At 22.6% G+C, this 15,166-nt stretch overlaps 2 protein-coding genes across 2 annotated transcripts in view; one reads left to right on the top strand and one right to left on the bottom strand.

Moving 5' to 3' along the window:
* Nucleotides 1–5,382, bottom strand: part of LOC129607587 (acetyl-CoA carboxylase) — a 34,658-nt gene extending 29,276 nt beyond the window's left edge. Inside the window, exon 1 of the mRNA XM_055518682.1 lies at nucleotides 5,236–5,382. Coding sequence (XP_055374657.1) covers nucleotides 5,236–5,320 — 85 coding nt within the window. The 5' untranslated portion in view covers nucleotides 5,321–5,382. The remainder of the gene's footprint in view (nucleotides 1–5,235) is intronic.
* LOC129607588 (inactive lysozyme 1A-like) lies at nucleotides 1,430–2,254 on the top strand. The gene has a single exon (XM_055518683.1). The coding sequence runs from the start codon at nucleotides 1,480–1,482 to the stop codon at nucleotides 1,912–1,914; it is 435 nt and encodes a 144-aa protein (XP_055374658.1). The 5' UTR covers nucleotides 1,430–1,479; the 3' UTR covers nucleotides 1,915–2,254.
* Nucleotides 5,383–15,166: the final 9,784 nt, after the last annotated feature.

Genomic DNA, 15,166 nt, shown 5'->3' with positions numbered 1-15,166 from the left:
AACTAACTTTTTTTTTAAATTAGCGCATTTTTTTTGCACAATTTGAAGTAAACAACGAACTACTTTCGGGCTTTAAGAGTCAAAATACCGAGATAAAAGGAAACGTTAACATTTTTAAACACATTGGAGTTGCCGTTTAAAAGAAAAAGCACACGTGTTTTGATATTTCCAGAAAATGCAAGAGGTGAAAGTTTTCGCCCTTTGTACATTATTTTTTAAAATTCAAAGAGTTAAAGCAGAGTAAAATCTAATTTAACACTCTTGGGGGACAAAACTTTAGAGAGATTTATTGAGAAGAGATATACATACAAGTTTAACTTTGATTTTGGCAAATTATTTTCCAAGCCAAGTCTACTTTTTTATGGAATGTCAGCTATTAATTTCGAACACACACACAGAAGAGTTGACACAGTGAATCGAAAAGTAGATTCTTTTCAAAAATTTACTAAAAATTTTTAAAACTTTGTGTGGACATTTTTAACACTTTGTGTGAATTATTGCAATTTCTTATCACTTATTTTTTTTTTATATATTTTTACAAGGATCGGCGCTTCTTTTTACTTTTTTATTAATGTATTTGCATTTCTTATCGAAAATTTTGATATGAATTATAAAATATTGAACTCGTAAGATGAATAAATTCATTTATAGCTGAGGTTATAATGAACGACTGTTATAAGTCAACGGTGTTAGTTTGGTGAATGTGGTGAATTTATGATAATGAATAAGAAAAACGTGAGTTGGCGAAAAAGTTTTGTGAGAAATTTATAATTGATATGGAGCCAATATAGTTTTCCTAACCTTATTTCGAAAATTTTCTCATTTTAGCTTGTTCTTGCTTAATTTTTCCTTATAAGCTTGAAGATTATAAAATATGTATGTACATAAGTTTATGCTTTTTGATAAGACTGATGTTTTGACAAATATTTTTATTTGACAATAGCTATTACTTTGATTTCATTTATTGCTCCGAATAAAATTTGACAGTTTTCGCCCACAAATTTTTATTTTATTTATAAAATTGTTTAAATATTATTCTAAATTTATTGGCTATTAAAAAAAGTAAATATTTACAAAGTATTGTTAATTATCCTGCATTAGATTTTTCATATTTGCAAAAAATTTTAAAGAAAATAAAATTTTTTTATCCAAAAACAAAAAATTCAAACGAAATCATTAAAAAGCTTAATCTTATTACTAATTGCATTATTCTTCGAAACTTTTCAAAGATAATTTTTTTTTATATTCAAATATTTCAAAGGAAAAAACTGTAAAAAAAACAACAACAAACAAAAGAAGGAGAAAAAAAATGAGACCAAAAAAATTCCCTTTTGAATTGAAATAAAAAAAAATTTTTTTTTTTTTACCCCTATATAAACTGGAACATCAAACGAAAATTTTTAGTATTAAATGCTGTTCAAATCAGCGATAAGTGAATTTTTAAAATAGAAAATTAAAAAAAAAAAAAAAAATATTAAAATGAATTTTAAATTTTTATTAATTTCATTTGGATTATTGTTAGTATTACAAATTACTTATGGTAAAAAATTCGATGAATGTTCATTAGCAAAGGAATTGTATCGTTTGGGTGTACCAAAATCACAATTATCTGATTGGATATGTTTGGCAAAATATGAATCACAATTTGAAACATCAACAGTTGGTAAAAAAAATAGTAATGGTACACGTGATTGGGGTATTTTTCAAATAAATGATCGTTGGTGGTGTAAAAATTCGAATGGTGATCGTTCATATAATCAATGTAAATTATCATGTGATGAATTATTAACTGATGATATTACAAAAGCAGTTAAATGTGCAAAATTAATTAAAAAACAACAAGGATTTAAAGCATGGGTTGCATGGAATAGACGTTGTCAAGGCTCTAAACCAAATATAAGTAAATGTTTTTAAATGTGCAGAAAGAAAACCTCAATAATTCAATTTGAGGTTAGAATCTACCAAACTATACTAATGATGTTCCGATTATGAATTACTTTATACCAAAAAAAAAAATTTTTTTTTTAGATTTTTAAGTTAAAATTTAAGTTTTATTGCATTTTTTTTATTGTTTTTTTTTTAAATCAAGCCAGAAACTTTTATATTGTTTTTTTTTTTTACTTGTAATATTAGAAAATAAGTTTAAAGTGTTACCGTATGTCTATATAAACTTTATATAATAACGAAAAAAAAATGAAAGAAAATTTGTATTAATTAAAATTATTTTGTGTTTCTCATCCTTCAATATCTCGGATTTGATTTGGTTACTTTTGATTTTAGAAAATTTTAGAAAATATTTTCATAGTGAACCAAACTTTATACTAAATTGCTTAATGTTTCAGTTTGAAATTTGTCAGTATTCAGAAAATTGGTAATACAATTGTTGGGATTTTTAAAAATTTGGTAAAATTTGCTTACTTTTCCAAGAAATTATAAAGTGTTTTGACAATAAAACATTGAAAACTTGAAAATTTGTTATGATCAAATATTTAATTGGATGGAAACACGTTTTTTTTTTTAATAGATAATAATATTTTTGATACGCTACGATCTTTTGGAATATTGAATTTTTTAATTTATTAAATTCAATTGGTGTATTAACTTGTAGATTGTAGATTTTAAAGGAACCGAGTGGCACATGAGGACTCCTCCCCAAGCTATTCGCGACTTATTGTTATAATATCCATGCTCCAAGTATAAAACTTGAGATATCCCGATATAACTCAACATTTAACTAATGATAGCAAAAGAAAGAATTTATTTAAATTGGATTGGGTCCCGTATAAATAATTTTTTTTGAAAAACAGAAATTAAATTTCTTTTTAAGATTTGGATTTTTTGTCCAAATTATATTTTCATTTTCATCTCATTTTTTTTTGTACCATGAACTTAATTTACTTAAGTAACTAGTCATCTTTCAAAGTTCAAGGTAAATATCGAAATAACAAAAAAAATTATTTTTTTCTTGAATAAAAAACCAATAAGTAACAAAATTTCTTTCGTAATTTTTATTAATTCATAAAATTCAATTCAAATTAATTATAAAATTTAAAATTTTCATTGACCTTAATGTTGTCCAACAAAAAGTTTAATGTTATGCATTTTGAGTAAAATTTTAAGCGAGTAGAAAAATAAAATACAAAACTACTTTTAAAATTATAAGAAAAAAAATTCATGAGAAAAATTTGTGTATTTTTTGTTTGTTTTGGCTTTGAATTCAATTTGAACATTTTAAATTTAGTTAAGGTTTTAAATTTTTTTTTTTTGTGATTTTCAAATTTTTATTTTAGGTCAACATTTTAACAATCAAAAAATTATTAAAAATTGAGAAAACAGAAACCATAAATTATAATTTTGAAGTTTCTTAATCCTATTTTAAGTTTTGAAAAATTTCAAAATTTTGAAATGAAGCGCTGCAATTGAGACTAAGTGATTTAAATTACATAGTAAAATGATTATGCACTTAGTTGGCAATACTATTACAAGCAGAGATTACTTATGATCAGATTGATACAAATTCACAATGTTTATAATGATTAATAAGTTAGTGTGAATAAGATATGATATCCTTCTGTCAAACTATTAGGTTATAAAAATTTTTAGTTGATAAGTATTAATCGAACCCTTACTATATATCAGGCTAAATTAAAAAGTATAATTGTAAATATTTTATATAAAGATTCCGGTAGATAGCCCTAATATTTGTGAAAGATAATTAAATGTCAAATCCCTCATATTTATATTTTGTGTTGAGAACGAGTTAATTAATGATATATCGTATAACGTAGTTTTAATATAGGAAATCTTTCTCTCTCATTGAACTTAATTGCAACACATTCTACATATTTTTTATTTAAAAACAAAATACTTAATCCTTTAAATTCAAAATTACCCTTAATACGTAATATATATCGGAAAATTATTTTGTTTTATCAAATTTCAACAATATTTTAAAATAAATTCATAATTGAATAATTACCACACGTCAAAAGTTGTTTATCAGAAATAAGAAAAATTAATATTTATGACTTATAGGTATTTAAAATAAATATTTATAATTGTTCAAATAAGAAAATTAAAATTATTGTATTAAAAATTAAATTTTCATAAAAATAAATAAAAATTTATAAAAGAATTTTCTATAGCTTAGAAATTAATTAATTTTAAAAAAAAAACAAATATTTTCCTTGTTTACGATCAGACTTCAAAATTACGATTATAAAACAATAGAAAAGGAATCACGTATACATTTGTAAAATGTAGAAAGAAACAAAACATGTTCACATAATTAATATTTTTTTTTATGTAAAAAAACAAAAAAAAATTGATACTTTGGACTTTTATTTAATAATACGGAAAATTTTTTTTTTAGAAAGTTTATAGAAAGTCATTATAGTTTTTATGTAAAAGTGAAGTTTTTTGAACAGAGAAAATTTGCAAAATTTTGCAGCAAAAAATAATTTTTTTGTTAAATTACAAATTTATTTTACTTCAACATTATTGATGTATTTAGTGTTGCCACATAACATTATATCAATTAATCATTATTTTGACATTGTTATGTCATTGTACATTATGTTATTCCTTCAAATATATTTTTGCCCTTGAAAAGGAGAAAGGAATCATCAAAAAAATTTATGTAATATTTTCACACTCTCATTAATAATAGTTTAATTATCTCTAAGGTATAAATATTTGCCTAACCAATTGTTGCCTTAAAAAATTACTTCTACCATTTTCCAAATAATTACAAAAACTAATTGAGTTATTTTGAAAAAAACAAGCAAAAGAGTAAATAAGCAACAAAGTTATTCATATAAATGTCATCGAACTTCATTAACAGGATCAATTTCATACCCAAAAAAAAAAAAATTTTTTTTTTTGTTTTAAATTTTAATTGAATAAAAATATTCGTATTTTCCGTGACGTAATTAACGAAAAATTGCTAAAATTATTTTCAAAAAGTAATTATTTTCATCCCACTGTGACAATTGACATTTTTAATAATATTCTAGAGAAAATTTTTTTGGCAATTTGATTGTGACGTATAAGTATTAATAAGAAATTTTGCATAATTATTGAAATTATAGAAATTATGACTTAAAATTGGAGCCTTTTTGAGTCGAATTTAGATTAAACTATAGGTTTAGGTAAAACTGTACTAATGTTATACATTTATATTTCTGTTATATTACAACAAAATATTATTCAGTATTATAAAATAGTGAAACTAACCTGATGACGATGTTAATTCAATATTATTTTGAGATGATACAAAAGATGTAAACCATTTATATAATGAAGAATTCGAATAATTCATTTAATTAACATTTATATATATATAACAATTTTTTATTGAAAATATATTAAAAATTTATATAAAGAGTTTAATTAATAATTATTAATCCCATTCGTGTTAGTATATTTCTATTAATTTCAAAATTTTTATTAATTTTTAATTTTAAAATATAAAATACCCAAATTATGCACTTCCACTGAATTTTTTTTTTTAGTTTGTAATAAAAAAAAAAAAATGATTTTAATTAAAATTATAATTAATTATTTTTTTTTAATTATTTTATTTGAATTTTATTATTATTAATATTTTATCGATTACAGAAATAAAAAAAACACAACCCTGATAAAAATTTTGCAAAAATTTCATAAAAAAAATTATATTAATTTTTTTTTATTCAATTTTAAATTTATTTTAAAATTTTCATTTATAAATAAGAAACAGTTAAATGAACTCTAATTTATTGTATTGTGTACTTCGTCCCCTTTATTTTTTAAATTATGCACAAATAAAAATTTTCTGAATTCCTTTTCTTTTCTTTTTTTGTATTTTAATTAAATAAATAATTAAAATAATAAATTAATTAATTAATTTATTTTATTTAAATAAAATATATTAATGACACGTTATTATTATTTATTATATAGCACTATATAAGAGTTATAGCCAATAATCCGAAAACAAAAAAAAATTAATTCTTAAGCGATACTAATCCGAATTTTTGACCACCAAACAAACCGAGAGTCCACTAATGACTAAAAATTTTTAACATTGTAAAAAATTTAAACTAATAACTAATGGTAATCATCAATAATAAAAAAAAAAAGTGAAATAAAAAATATTATAGTTATACAAAAAACAAAAAAAAAAAAGAAAGCCAATAAGAAAACAATAAAAATCTGATTATTTTGAAGTCAAGTTTAGCCCATAATCAAGTATTTTTTTATAGAGCTTTTATAATGTATATATATATACATGTCTACTAATACATAATATGTATATTTAATTATTTATTTTCAATTCAATTTTCTTTTTGTTACCCTATTGTATATTAATTTATTAGACATTCGAAAAACTATATACTCTCTAATATATAGATTTATCGCATTAAATGTGCGCTATAGTAGCATAAGGTCAATAAGTTGTACTTAATTGTATATATATATATATATGTATAATAAGTTAGCAAAATTTCTATAATAAATTTGTAACCATTACTACATTTTATTTTCAAAGAACAATATTCATAATTCTTATACGGTTCAATTATAACACTTACATAATGTATTATAAACTTAGCAAACTTCTACCTGACCGACCATTCTGTTAATTAACTATAAAAAATTGTTATAAAATGGATGAGCTTACTTGATTTTTTAAAAATTAATTAGAATTTAATGAAATATCATTACCTCAATTAAAATTTGAATTTTTTAGCAGCTTTCCTAATCATAGACGATTTTTAGTTTACCCTATACTTACTGCTTTGCAAATTTATAGTCTCGCAAACTGAATTTCTGTATTCAGATTAATACAATTTCAAATAATTTTCAGTTCATTAGGTTTGATTTCAAACTATTTAATATAAAAGTAATACTTTAGAAAGTAGGTTTGGGTCTCTGCTATATAAAAAATATGTTTGTTAATTTTGTGTTTTTAATTATTATTTTATTTTATAAATAATATAAATGTATCATTTTGGATCAATTGTTGGTGAATTTCTAAAGATTTGATGTAATTTTTAATTTTTCACATTTTGTTTATAATTAAATTCATAACGGTAATACAACCATCATGTTATAATGGTCACTACATTTTTACTCACTTATAAACAATAATATAGTGTTGTTATGAGAGTAAAAGAATTGTACTGTTTTGTTATTGAATTTAATTTTAATTTTATTAAATTTTTTCTTTTATTTTGTCTGTCTTTTTGCAATATATTAGAAAGTACAATTACCTTTCGGTATTACGATATATGGAAACAAAATTTAAAAAAAAATATTTAAGAGAAACTGAAATGTGCAAGTGTTTTGAAAGGATACTTCGAAAATTATTTGACATATTAATGACACTTGATGTATTACATGTGTTTGAATATTAATAAATTTAAAAATATAATTTAATATGCAACACATCAAGTTTGACAGATATTTCTGTCATATAAAAAATTTGACTAAATATTACGTCTTTGATTTGACATTTCAATGTGCTGGCATATGCAGGGTAAAGTATTCAATTTTGTAAGCCTATCTATAAATAAAAATCTAACATAATACGAATTATGGCGATATTTTATAAATAATTAAGTATTAACGCTAATTTAGTCAATTTAAATTTGATACTTTATGCTACAAATTATATGTATGTATACTAGATTTCTATGTCAGTTTGTTTGGCGTTGTTTTATTGCAAATTTTTATGTTAAAATTTAAATTTGAAAACAAGTTTTTTCATATTATAAAAAATTTAGGTTACTAAACCATAAACTTAAAATTTTATAATGTTACCATGTCGTTATAATAAACAAGTTTGTACTATATATTTACAGTGTAGTATTTTTACTATATTCGCGTACGTAATGGAAATTTCTTTAATTTAATTTAAATAATATATTTGCATAATTATTTTTAATATATTCACGAATCTTTGTTTTAAAAATATTCAATAAATTTTTAATTCGATTTTATTATATATGTATATACATTTTAATAAATGAAATGGTTTGTTTAATAATAAGAAAAAATTTTAATTCTTAATTTATGAAAAGAACCGGAAGTAAAAGATTATTATTGTAAAGAGTATATTTGTATTTTATAAATAGAATTTTCAAATTCTGCTTTTTGCGCTGTCATCATACAATTAATATTTATTTTTATCAGTGAGAGAAGATGAAGTGCACCACAAGATAATTAACCTGCTATATAATGTATAATATTACTGGAAACTTGAGATAAAATAATATGAAATGCATTCGTTTTTAAACAATTTATTGTAGCAGGCTTTATTTATCTTGTCAATCAAACAAAGTAAAGTAAAAACAATTCTAAAGCATTCTTTTTTTCCTACTTATATGCAATTACTTATTTGTTTACATACTAGCTGCATAATTTGAATTTTTAATTTTCTTTGAAACTAAATAATTAACTATATATTGTTTAAAATGTTGTTTGAATTTAACCCTACCCATACACAGTTTTATTATTTTAAGTATAATAATATTTATTTCAAAATAAGTAATTGCATTTTTAACATTTTTTCATTTATTCAACTCAATATCACATATACGGTAAGTCTGTTGCAGTATAATTCATATATAACTTTGAAAATGGTACTGCACAAGATGAAAAATACAACAATGTGTAATTTACTAACTAACCTGATTTTCGACATTTTTGTTAGTAACAATTTTTTATTAGCAATAATTTTGTATTCAAGGGCTGACTGACTGTGTTAACTTATTAGCAATTGATTAATTAATATTAAAATTTATTTTTTAATCCAATTCATATCAGCAGTATTCAAATTTTTTTCAAAAACTCAAAAATAATATTTGCCTAGAATCTAGATGAACATATACAAACATATATATACCCGTATAAATACATATATACCCATACCTGGTTATAAAAAAAAATTTCAAAATATTTTCACTGTCAAGAACAGAGATTAATAACAAATTTATTTTTATTAAGTTTGTTTTATTTTTTTTGTTGTTTCATTCTTACTTATTATGTAATTGATAATTGATAATTTTTAATAATATTTATGTATATACACATACATAAGTATATTTAGAATTGCATTTGTGTGTGAGTGTTCTTTTCAAGTTCTTCTTTGTTTTCACCACGATCTGCTTAATTAGTTTTTAGAAAATTCGTGGATATACAGCAGTTTATGGGCATTAATGTAATTTTATAACCTAAAATAAAAATTTTAACTAAAAGATACGTGGTGTCGGACATAATTTGAATGTCTTTGAACTGTTCTCAAAAAGCACTGTTCAAAAATATCATTTTGAATTATTTTCAAATGTCATTAATCTGTCAATATGTATTTATGCTAAAATATGCCAAAATGAGCAATTATTTTAAAATCGCACTTACATAACATAATCATGTTGTCAAATTAAATAACAATAAATTGTTAATTTAATTGTAAAATTGATTTATGAAAGTAACGGTATAAAATTATATTAAATTAAATATAATTTTATAATTTAAAATTATTTCTTACTATAATGAAAATAATGTACATTATACAATAACTATAAGTAAGTACGCAATTAAATAAAAAACGAAAAGCACTTTTTATAATAATTGTGAATTATCGCAACTTTTTAAAACCTTTTAATCTATTATTAAATTTTTTTTCTATTAAGTAACAATATAAATGTGCTTATACTTAATCAACGAACATTTACGTATGTATGCATATGTATACATATTCATATGTATACCTAATATACCAAATAATATTAATATTTTTAATATATTGTACACTAATCTAATAAATATGTGAAATTTTGTTCACATACTAACCTATAATAAAAACTCTCTATAAGCTTGCGTACATTATTGATTGGCGTGATTTTACCACCTTGAATTATAAAAAAAATAACGGCAACTTAATCCAAGCCGAGGTATAAATATTACAGCAAAACTCCATTAAATGGGAAATTTACAAAATCAAGCTATTAACTGTTGTTATATAACTAAAAAATATTGAGGATAATTATTTTTCAATAAATGAGTTGTCTGACATCTTTTATATCACTTCTATGAAAGTAGAGCAAACTTTTTAAATGTTAGAGTTGTTTTTGTAATTCTCTGATTTTGAGAATGGTACAAAACTTTATATATAAGTGAAAGTGAACGAAAATATGCTTTCTTATTCGCCAACTCAAATTTTTATAGAAATGAAGTGATCAAATACATCTAAATTCATATAAACAATGTCCGCAATTGTAAAAGGGCCAATTGGATTCTCCATTAACGCGTTTGAAAGGCGTTCTACTTCACCTTATAGTCATGTTCGACATTAAAATATTGTCATTTTTGTCATTTCTTTCCTAGCCATCTAGTGACGAGTAGCTAAATATAATTTTTTTTTATTTAATTTGAGTTTCACTGTTTTTCAATAATAAACACAAAAAAAAAACATTCATTTTTCGATTTCTTAATAAATTTGTTATTGTTTTTGCAACATCAGCTGTTCCAAATTGTTGCGATGAAATTTTATGATAACAAAAATTATGTTTTTTTTTTTATTATCTATTATACTTGAATAAGGTGATCCATATTTGCTATATATAAGAGTTATAAATAAAATGAATTCTATTATACTTATTAATAATAATAGAAATAGATTAACTGGAAGGGGGGAAAAAAATAAAAATTTTTGCAAGTAGCTACTAGTTTTTGTAGCTATTTAAAAAAATTGCTGCAATCTTATCAATGGTGTCGATGTGCTGAAATATTCTGCAACTACATATGCAATTTAAACTTTATTTTTTTTTGTGTTTAATTGACGTCAAAACAAACGTTTCACTATTTATACATAATTTTATTACTACATATTATGTAAGTGTGTTATACATATTTTACACAAAACATTATTTAAATAAAATTACAAGGTTATGTGCTTACAATAATATTTACATAGTTTGAAGGGAAAAATTAATCGATTATTGTAATTTAAGCATAAAATAAATATAGATTTCCATTTTAGAGAATTTTATTTCAAAATCGATTAGCAATTGGAAACTAATAATAAAAATTTGATTAATGCTTTCGATTTTTGAATGAAAAAATTTTAATATTTTTTGTCTATTCGAAAATTTCAGAAATTTCAAGAATTTAAGACCAACTCAAGAAGAAATTGAAAGTAAAAATACTAAAATTTCCAAAAAAATTAATTGAATATTTTTGACATTCCAAGTTCTTGTACTAGTAATTATTACTTTTTACATTTACAGTACATTTGTTTTATAATAACGTCAAAACTCACGGAATTAACTAAGCCAGGTACTATTCTATAGATATCAAACATTGTTAGTATGAACTTTGTTTGATTTGATTGAATTTTGATAAAAATTTTATAAAATTTTATAAATGCATACACACAAATTCGTGCGAATTACCACAATTTTTTTATATGTTTATATATGTATGTGCACTTATGTATATATGTATGTACAGTTCGTTAAAATTCTAATTATCCATATAATATCTAATATATCAAACCACATAAAAAATGTGTATAACTACATGCACATGTACAAAAAAACAGAAATTTATGACCGCAATAGTATTTATGAATTTTACCTTACGGCTTAGAAAAAGAATAGTACGATATTTGACACAATATTCCCCCTTTATGTTGTACTACATTACCGGTGAAACAAAAAAATTGACATAAGCATTATAAAATTTTCATTGAAACATGAAAACTAAATGACATGAAAACTACTTCACAGTAATATTTTTAAGATTGAACGAAGACGTTTACACAGGGGGGAATTTTTCATACAACTTATGTAATTGTACATATTTCGCATTCAATGTGATTCTTTGCGGTATCACACATAAGTAAGTACACAAAATGTAGATATTTACATACACATACATACATAAATATTAAATGTAATTTTATAGGTAGGTTTAAATATCAAAACACGTGAGGAACATACGATTTTTTTTTACTCTTTTTTTTTTATAAATAGTAAACTTACGTATACATACTCGTACATGTTGAATGTATGAGTTAATGTGCAAAAAATCAAAATAAAATAAATCAAAAAATATTGAAATTAAACAAAGTTGTAACTTTTATTTTATATGGGAGTAGCATCACTACTACAAATGATTTTTGATAATTTTGAAATTTATACAAGTAGGTTATTATAAAAATCTGACAAGTTAATTTTTCAATAATATTTTTAAGAAAATTATGTTATTCTTGTAGTAAATATATGTATATGTATTTATGCCAGAAGATTATGTTTATCTTGCTTTGTTAACCAATGTTTTGATAATTTGAAATCTGTTTTGCTGTCTTATACATCTGGTTTGTCGCAATGGTTCAGGAAATGAGATATAACAGCGAGATTTGCCGAATATCACTATATCGTTCATAAAAATTTTCGACTGCAACTTAGTCTCTAGTAAATTTCAAATTTTAATATGACTCCGGCTGCAATTTTTGGATTTAAATTTTAAAAATTTTGTAACTCGATCCTGATACTAGTAATTAAAAAATCTTTGAACTCAGATTCCTTAGCTTTTAATTATAATTTACTATAAACATTTTTTTTAATAAAGTTAAATCATTGTTTACAATTTTCAAACAATATAAAAAGTATGTACCTATGTATGTATTGTGCTTGATTTTCATTTGTAAATTGTAAGTACTTACGTATGCATGTATTTATGTACATATACATATGTAAGTGTTAAGTGACTGCGATCTAAAACCACGATCATTATTTTAAGTTTTCATAAACTTTTGAATTTTATTGTTAATTTGTTATTAATTTGTCAGTTTGTATTCATTTATGTACACATCTATAGGTAAACAGCATTTAGTTTTAAAGAGTTCAATAATTTTTACGATAAAATAAACTTAATTTGACTTAATAAACTCGTTAACCTTTTTTTATTACATAATTTATTACTTTAAACAAGTACTTATGCATATCTAAAAAATAAATAGTGAGAATTAATTAAGAGTGTCGGTATAGAAATATTATAAACAGCTAAACATAGATACATACATATATATACATATCTTGTATTTAAAATATTTTATATTTTTTTTAGAAATGTTGCAATTCAAATCTTGTTCCGTTTTCCATAATATTGAGAATTCAATAGCGGCAACACAAATTTTTTAAGATTAATTTTTAGTGACTGTTTTAACAGTGGCATTGAAAGTAAATATATTCATGCATATTTGTGTTTGCGAATACCTAAATATGTACGTTTATGTATATGTTCGGTCAAGGTTACAAATTATGTAGCTACATACATAAAATGCAGGTAAAAACTTAAAGTATGTCATAAAATTAAAGTTGAAAAAAAAATTTTATTCTACTATATTAATTATTTTTCATATAAAACATTGTGGTATGTGGCATACCTGCATATAACAATATTTTTCTGAACTTTAGGATATTGTAGACAGTCGTTTCTAATTTCAACGGCAAATCGACGACTTTTACATCAATGGTTGATATATATTTCATTTTCCAATAAGCTTTGTAGGCAGGTGAAATGAAATGTATATGAAACATTAATACAAAGCACGTCGTGTGAACACGGGTATTAGTATATGAGTCACCAGAGTTATTGCCAAAGACATCTTTATTCTCTACATTATAAGAGTCTATGGTTATTGAATAGATCTAAACAACACAAATAAAAATTTTTAAATTTCGACTTATACATATATGCGAATGTACATACATATGTACTACATAAATACATAAGTTGACGAAACCCTAACGTCAAATAAATGTATTAAATCAAATAAATTCAAATTTATCTTAAGTTCATATGCAAGTAAAATAATGGCATATATTATATCGTAGTTCTTTACGAGTCTTTTACAAATAAATTTAGAAGAGTTAAAAATTTATACCACATTCCTCATAGGTAACTTTTTATATACCCTATATCCATACCCTACATCCATATATACTTGAATAAAATATGTACAGGTACATAATATTTACCTACAAAAAGAAAAACAAAAAATTTTCTTTAAAAAAACCGCAAAAATAACCTCAATTTCAAAATATTATGCATGTATACTACAAGTATTATACACCCATTTATACATGCATTTTTAATACAATAGGTCGTCGTTGTAACGACAAAACAACACGATTAAAATCACCTCATTTTATCAATTATTTAATAGGGAAATTCGAATGATTCTCTATGACATCATAATAATCAATACACTTTGAGGGGAAATAAAAAAAAAAGGTATAACATTATTTATTGTGCGGTAACAAAAAATTTACATTTATAAAAGTATATATGCATGTATGTATGTATGTTTATTCGGAAAATTGTAAACTGTAGCTGCCTTCTGAAATTCTATTCAGTTAACGGAAAACATACAATGTCAAGTGTCAAAAGGGTTGAACAATCAATTGCAATTATAACAGTTCTTTTTACATTTTATACGTATTTGCTTTTCAAATTTGTACACATAGGTATGTATATTATAAGTGCATGTGCACCAAATTAAATTATTTCTGCATGCAAATATATAAACACATACCTACATATACAAAAATAGGTATACAGATATTTAATTTTAAATTTTTGGCCATATTCCTGCTATTTAATTTTTAAATTTCTATTTTTGTCAAATAAATAAAATTTGTATAACAATTTTAACTTAACTTAATTTTTGGCAACTCAATTAATTTTAGTCTAGACATTTTACACTGATACTCGAAACACAATAAATTGATTTGTGCTTTCACTTAACTTTTTCAGAGTGATTGTTGCTTTACCATCATTGTACCTTTCAAATTTTTAACCATAGTTGTGTATGTATGTACTGTGAAATAATTATGATTTAGTAGAAAATAAGCGAAGCCGGCTTATGCTTAAATCCATTCATAAAATTTATTGGCATACTATATGTTTGTAGGTACTATATAATATGTTTGGGTATGTAAGTTTTTTATGGTGTTAGTGAAAATGAACATGTAAAACAAAAGAATTTCAATACGATAGGAGAACAACTCATATTTATGATATACACATATAAATAAATAGTAGAAATAAATATAGAACATAATTTAGTATAGAGATGGCAAACATAAAGAAATAAAATTTTGCTGTTGTATTG

The sequence above is a fragment of the Condylostylus longicornis genome, unplaced genomic scaffold (genome assembly GCF_029603195.1).
Source record: "Condylostylus longicornis isolate FDR11 unplaced genomic scaffold, ASM2960319v2 ptg000027l, whole genome shotgun sequence".
NCBI classification, from domain to species: domain Eukaryota; kingdom Metazoa; phylum Arthropoda; class Insecta; order Diptera; family Dolichopodidae; genus Condylostylus; species Condylostylus longicornis.
Note: the sequence above shows the minus strand (reverse complement) of the source record. Positions and strands in the feature narration are given on the sequence as shown.

Excerpts from the sequence above, each read along its gene's own strand:
- LOC129607588 (XM_055518683.1), top strand. The coding sequence starts at position 1,480 with ATGAATTTTAAATTTTTATTAATTTCATTTGGATTATTGTTAGTATTA.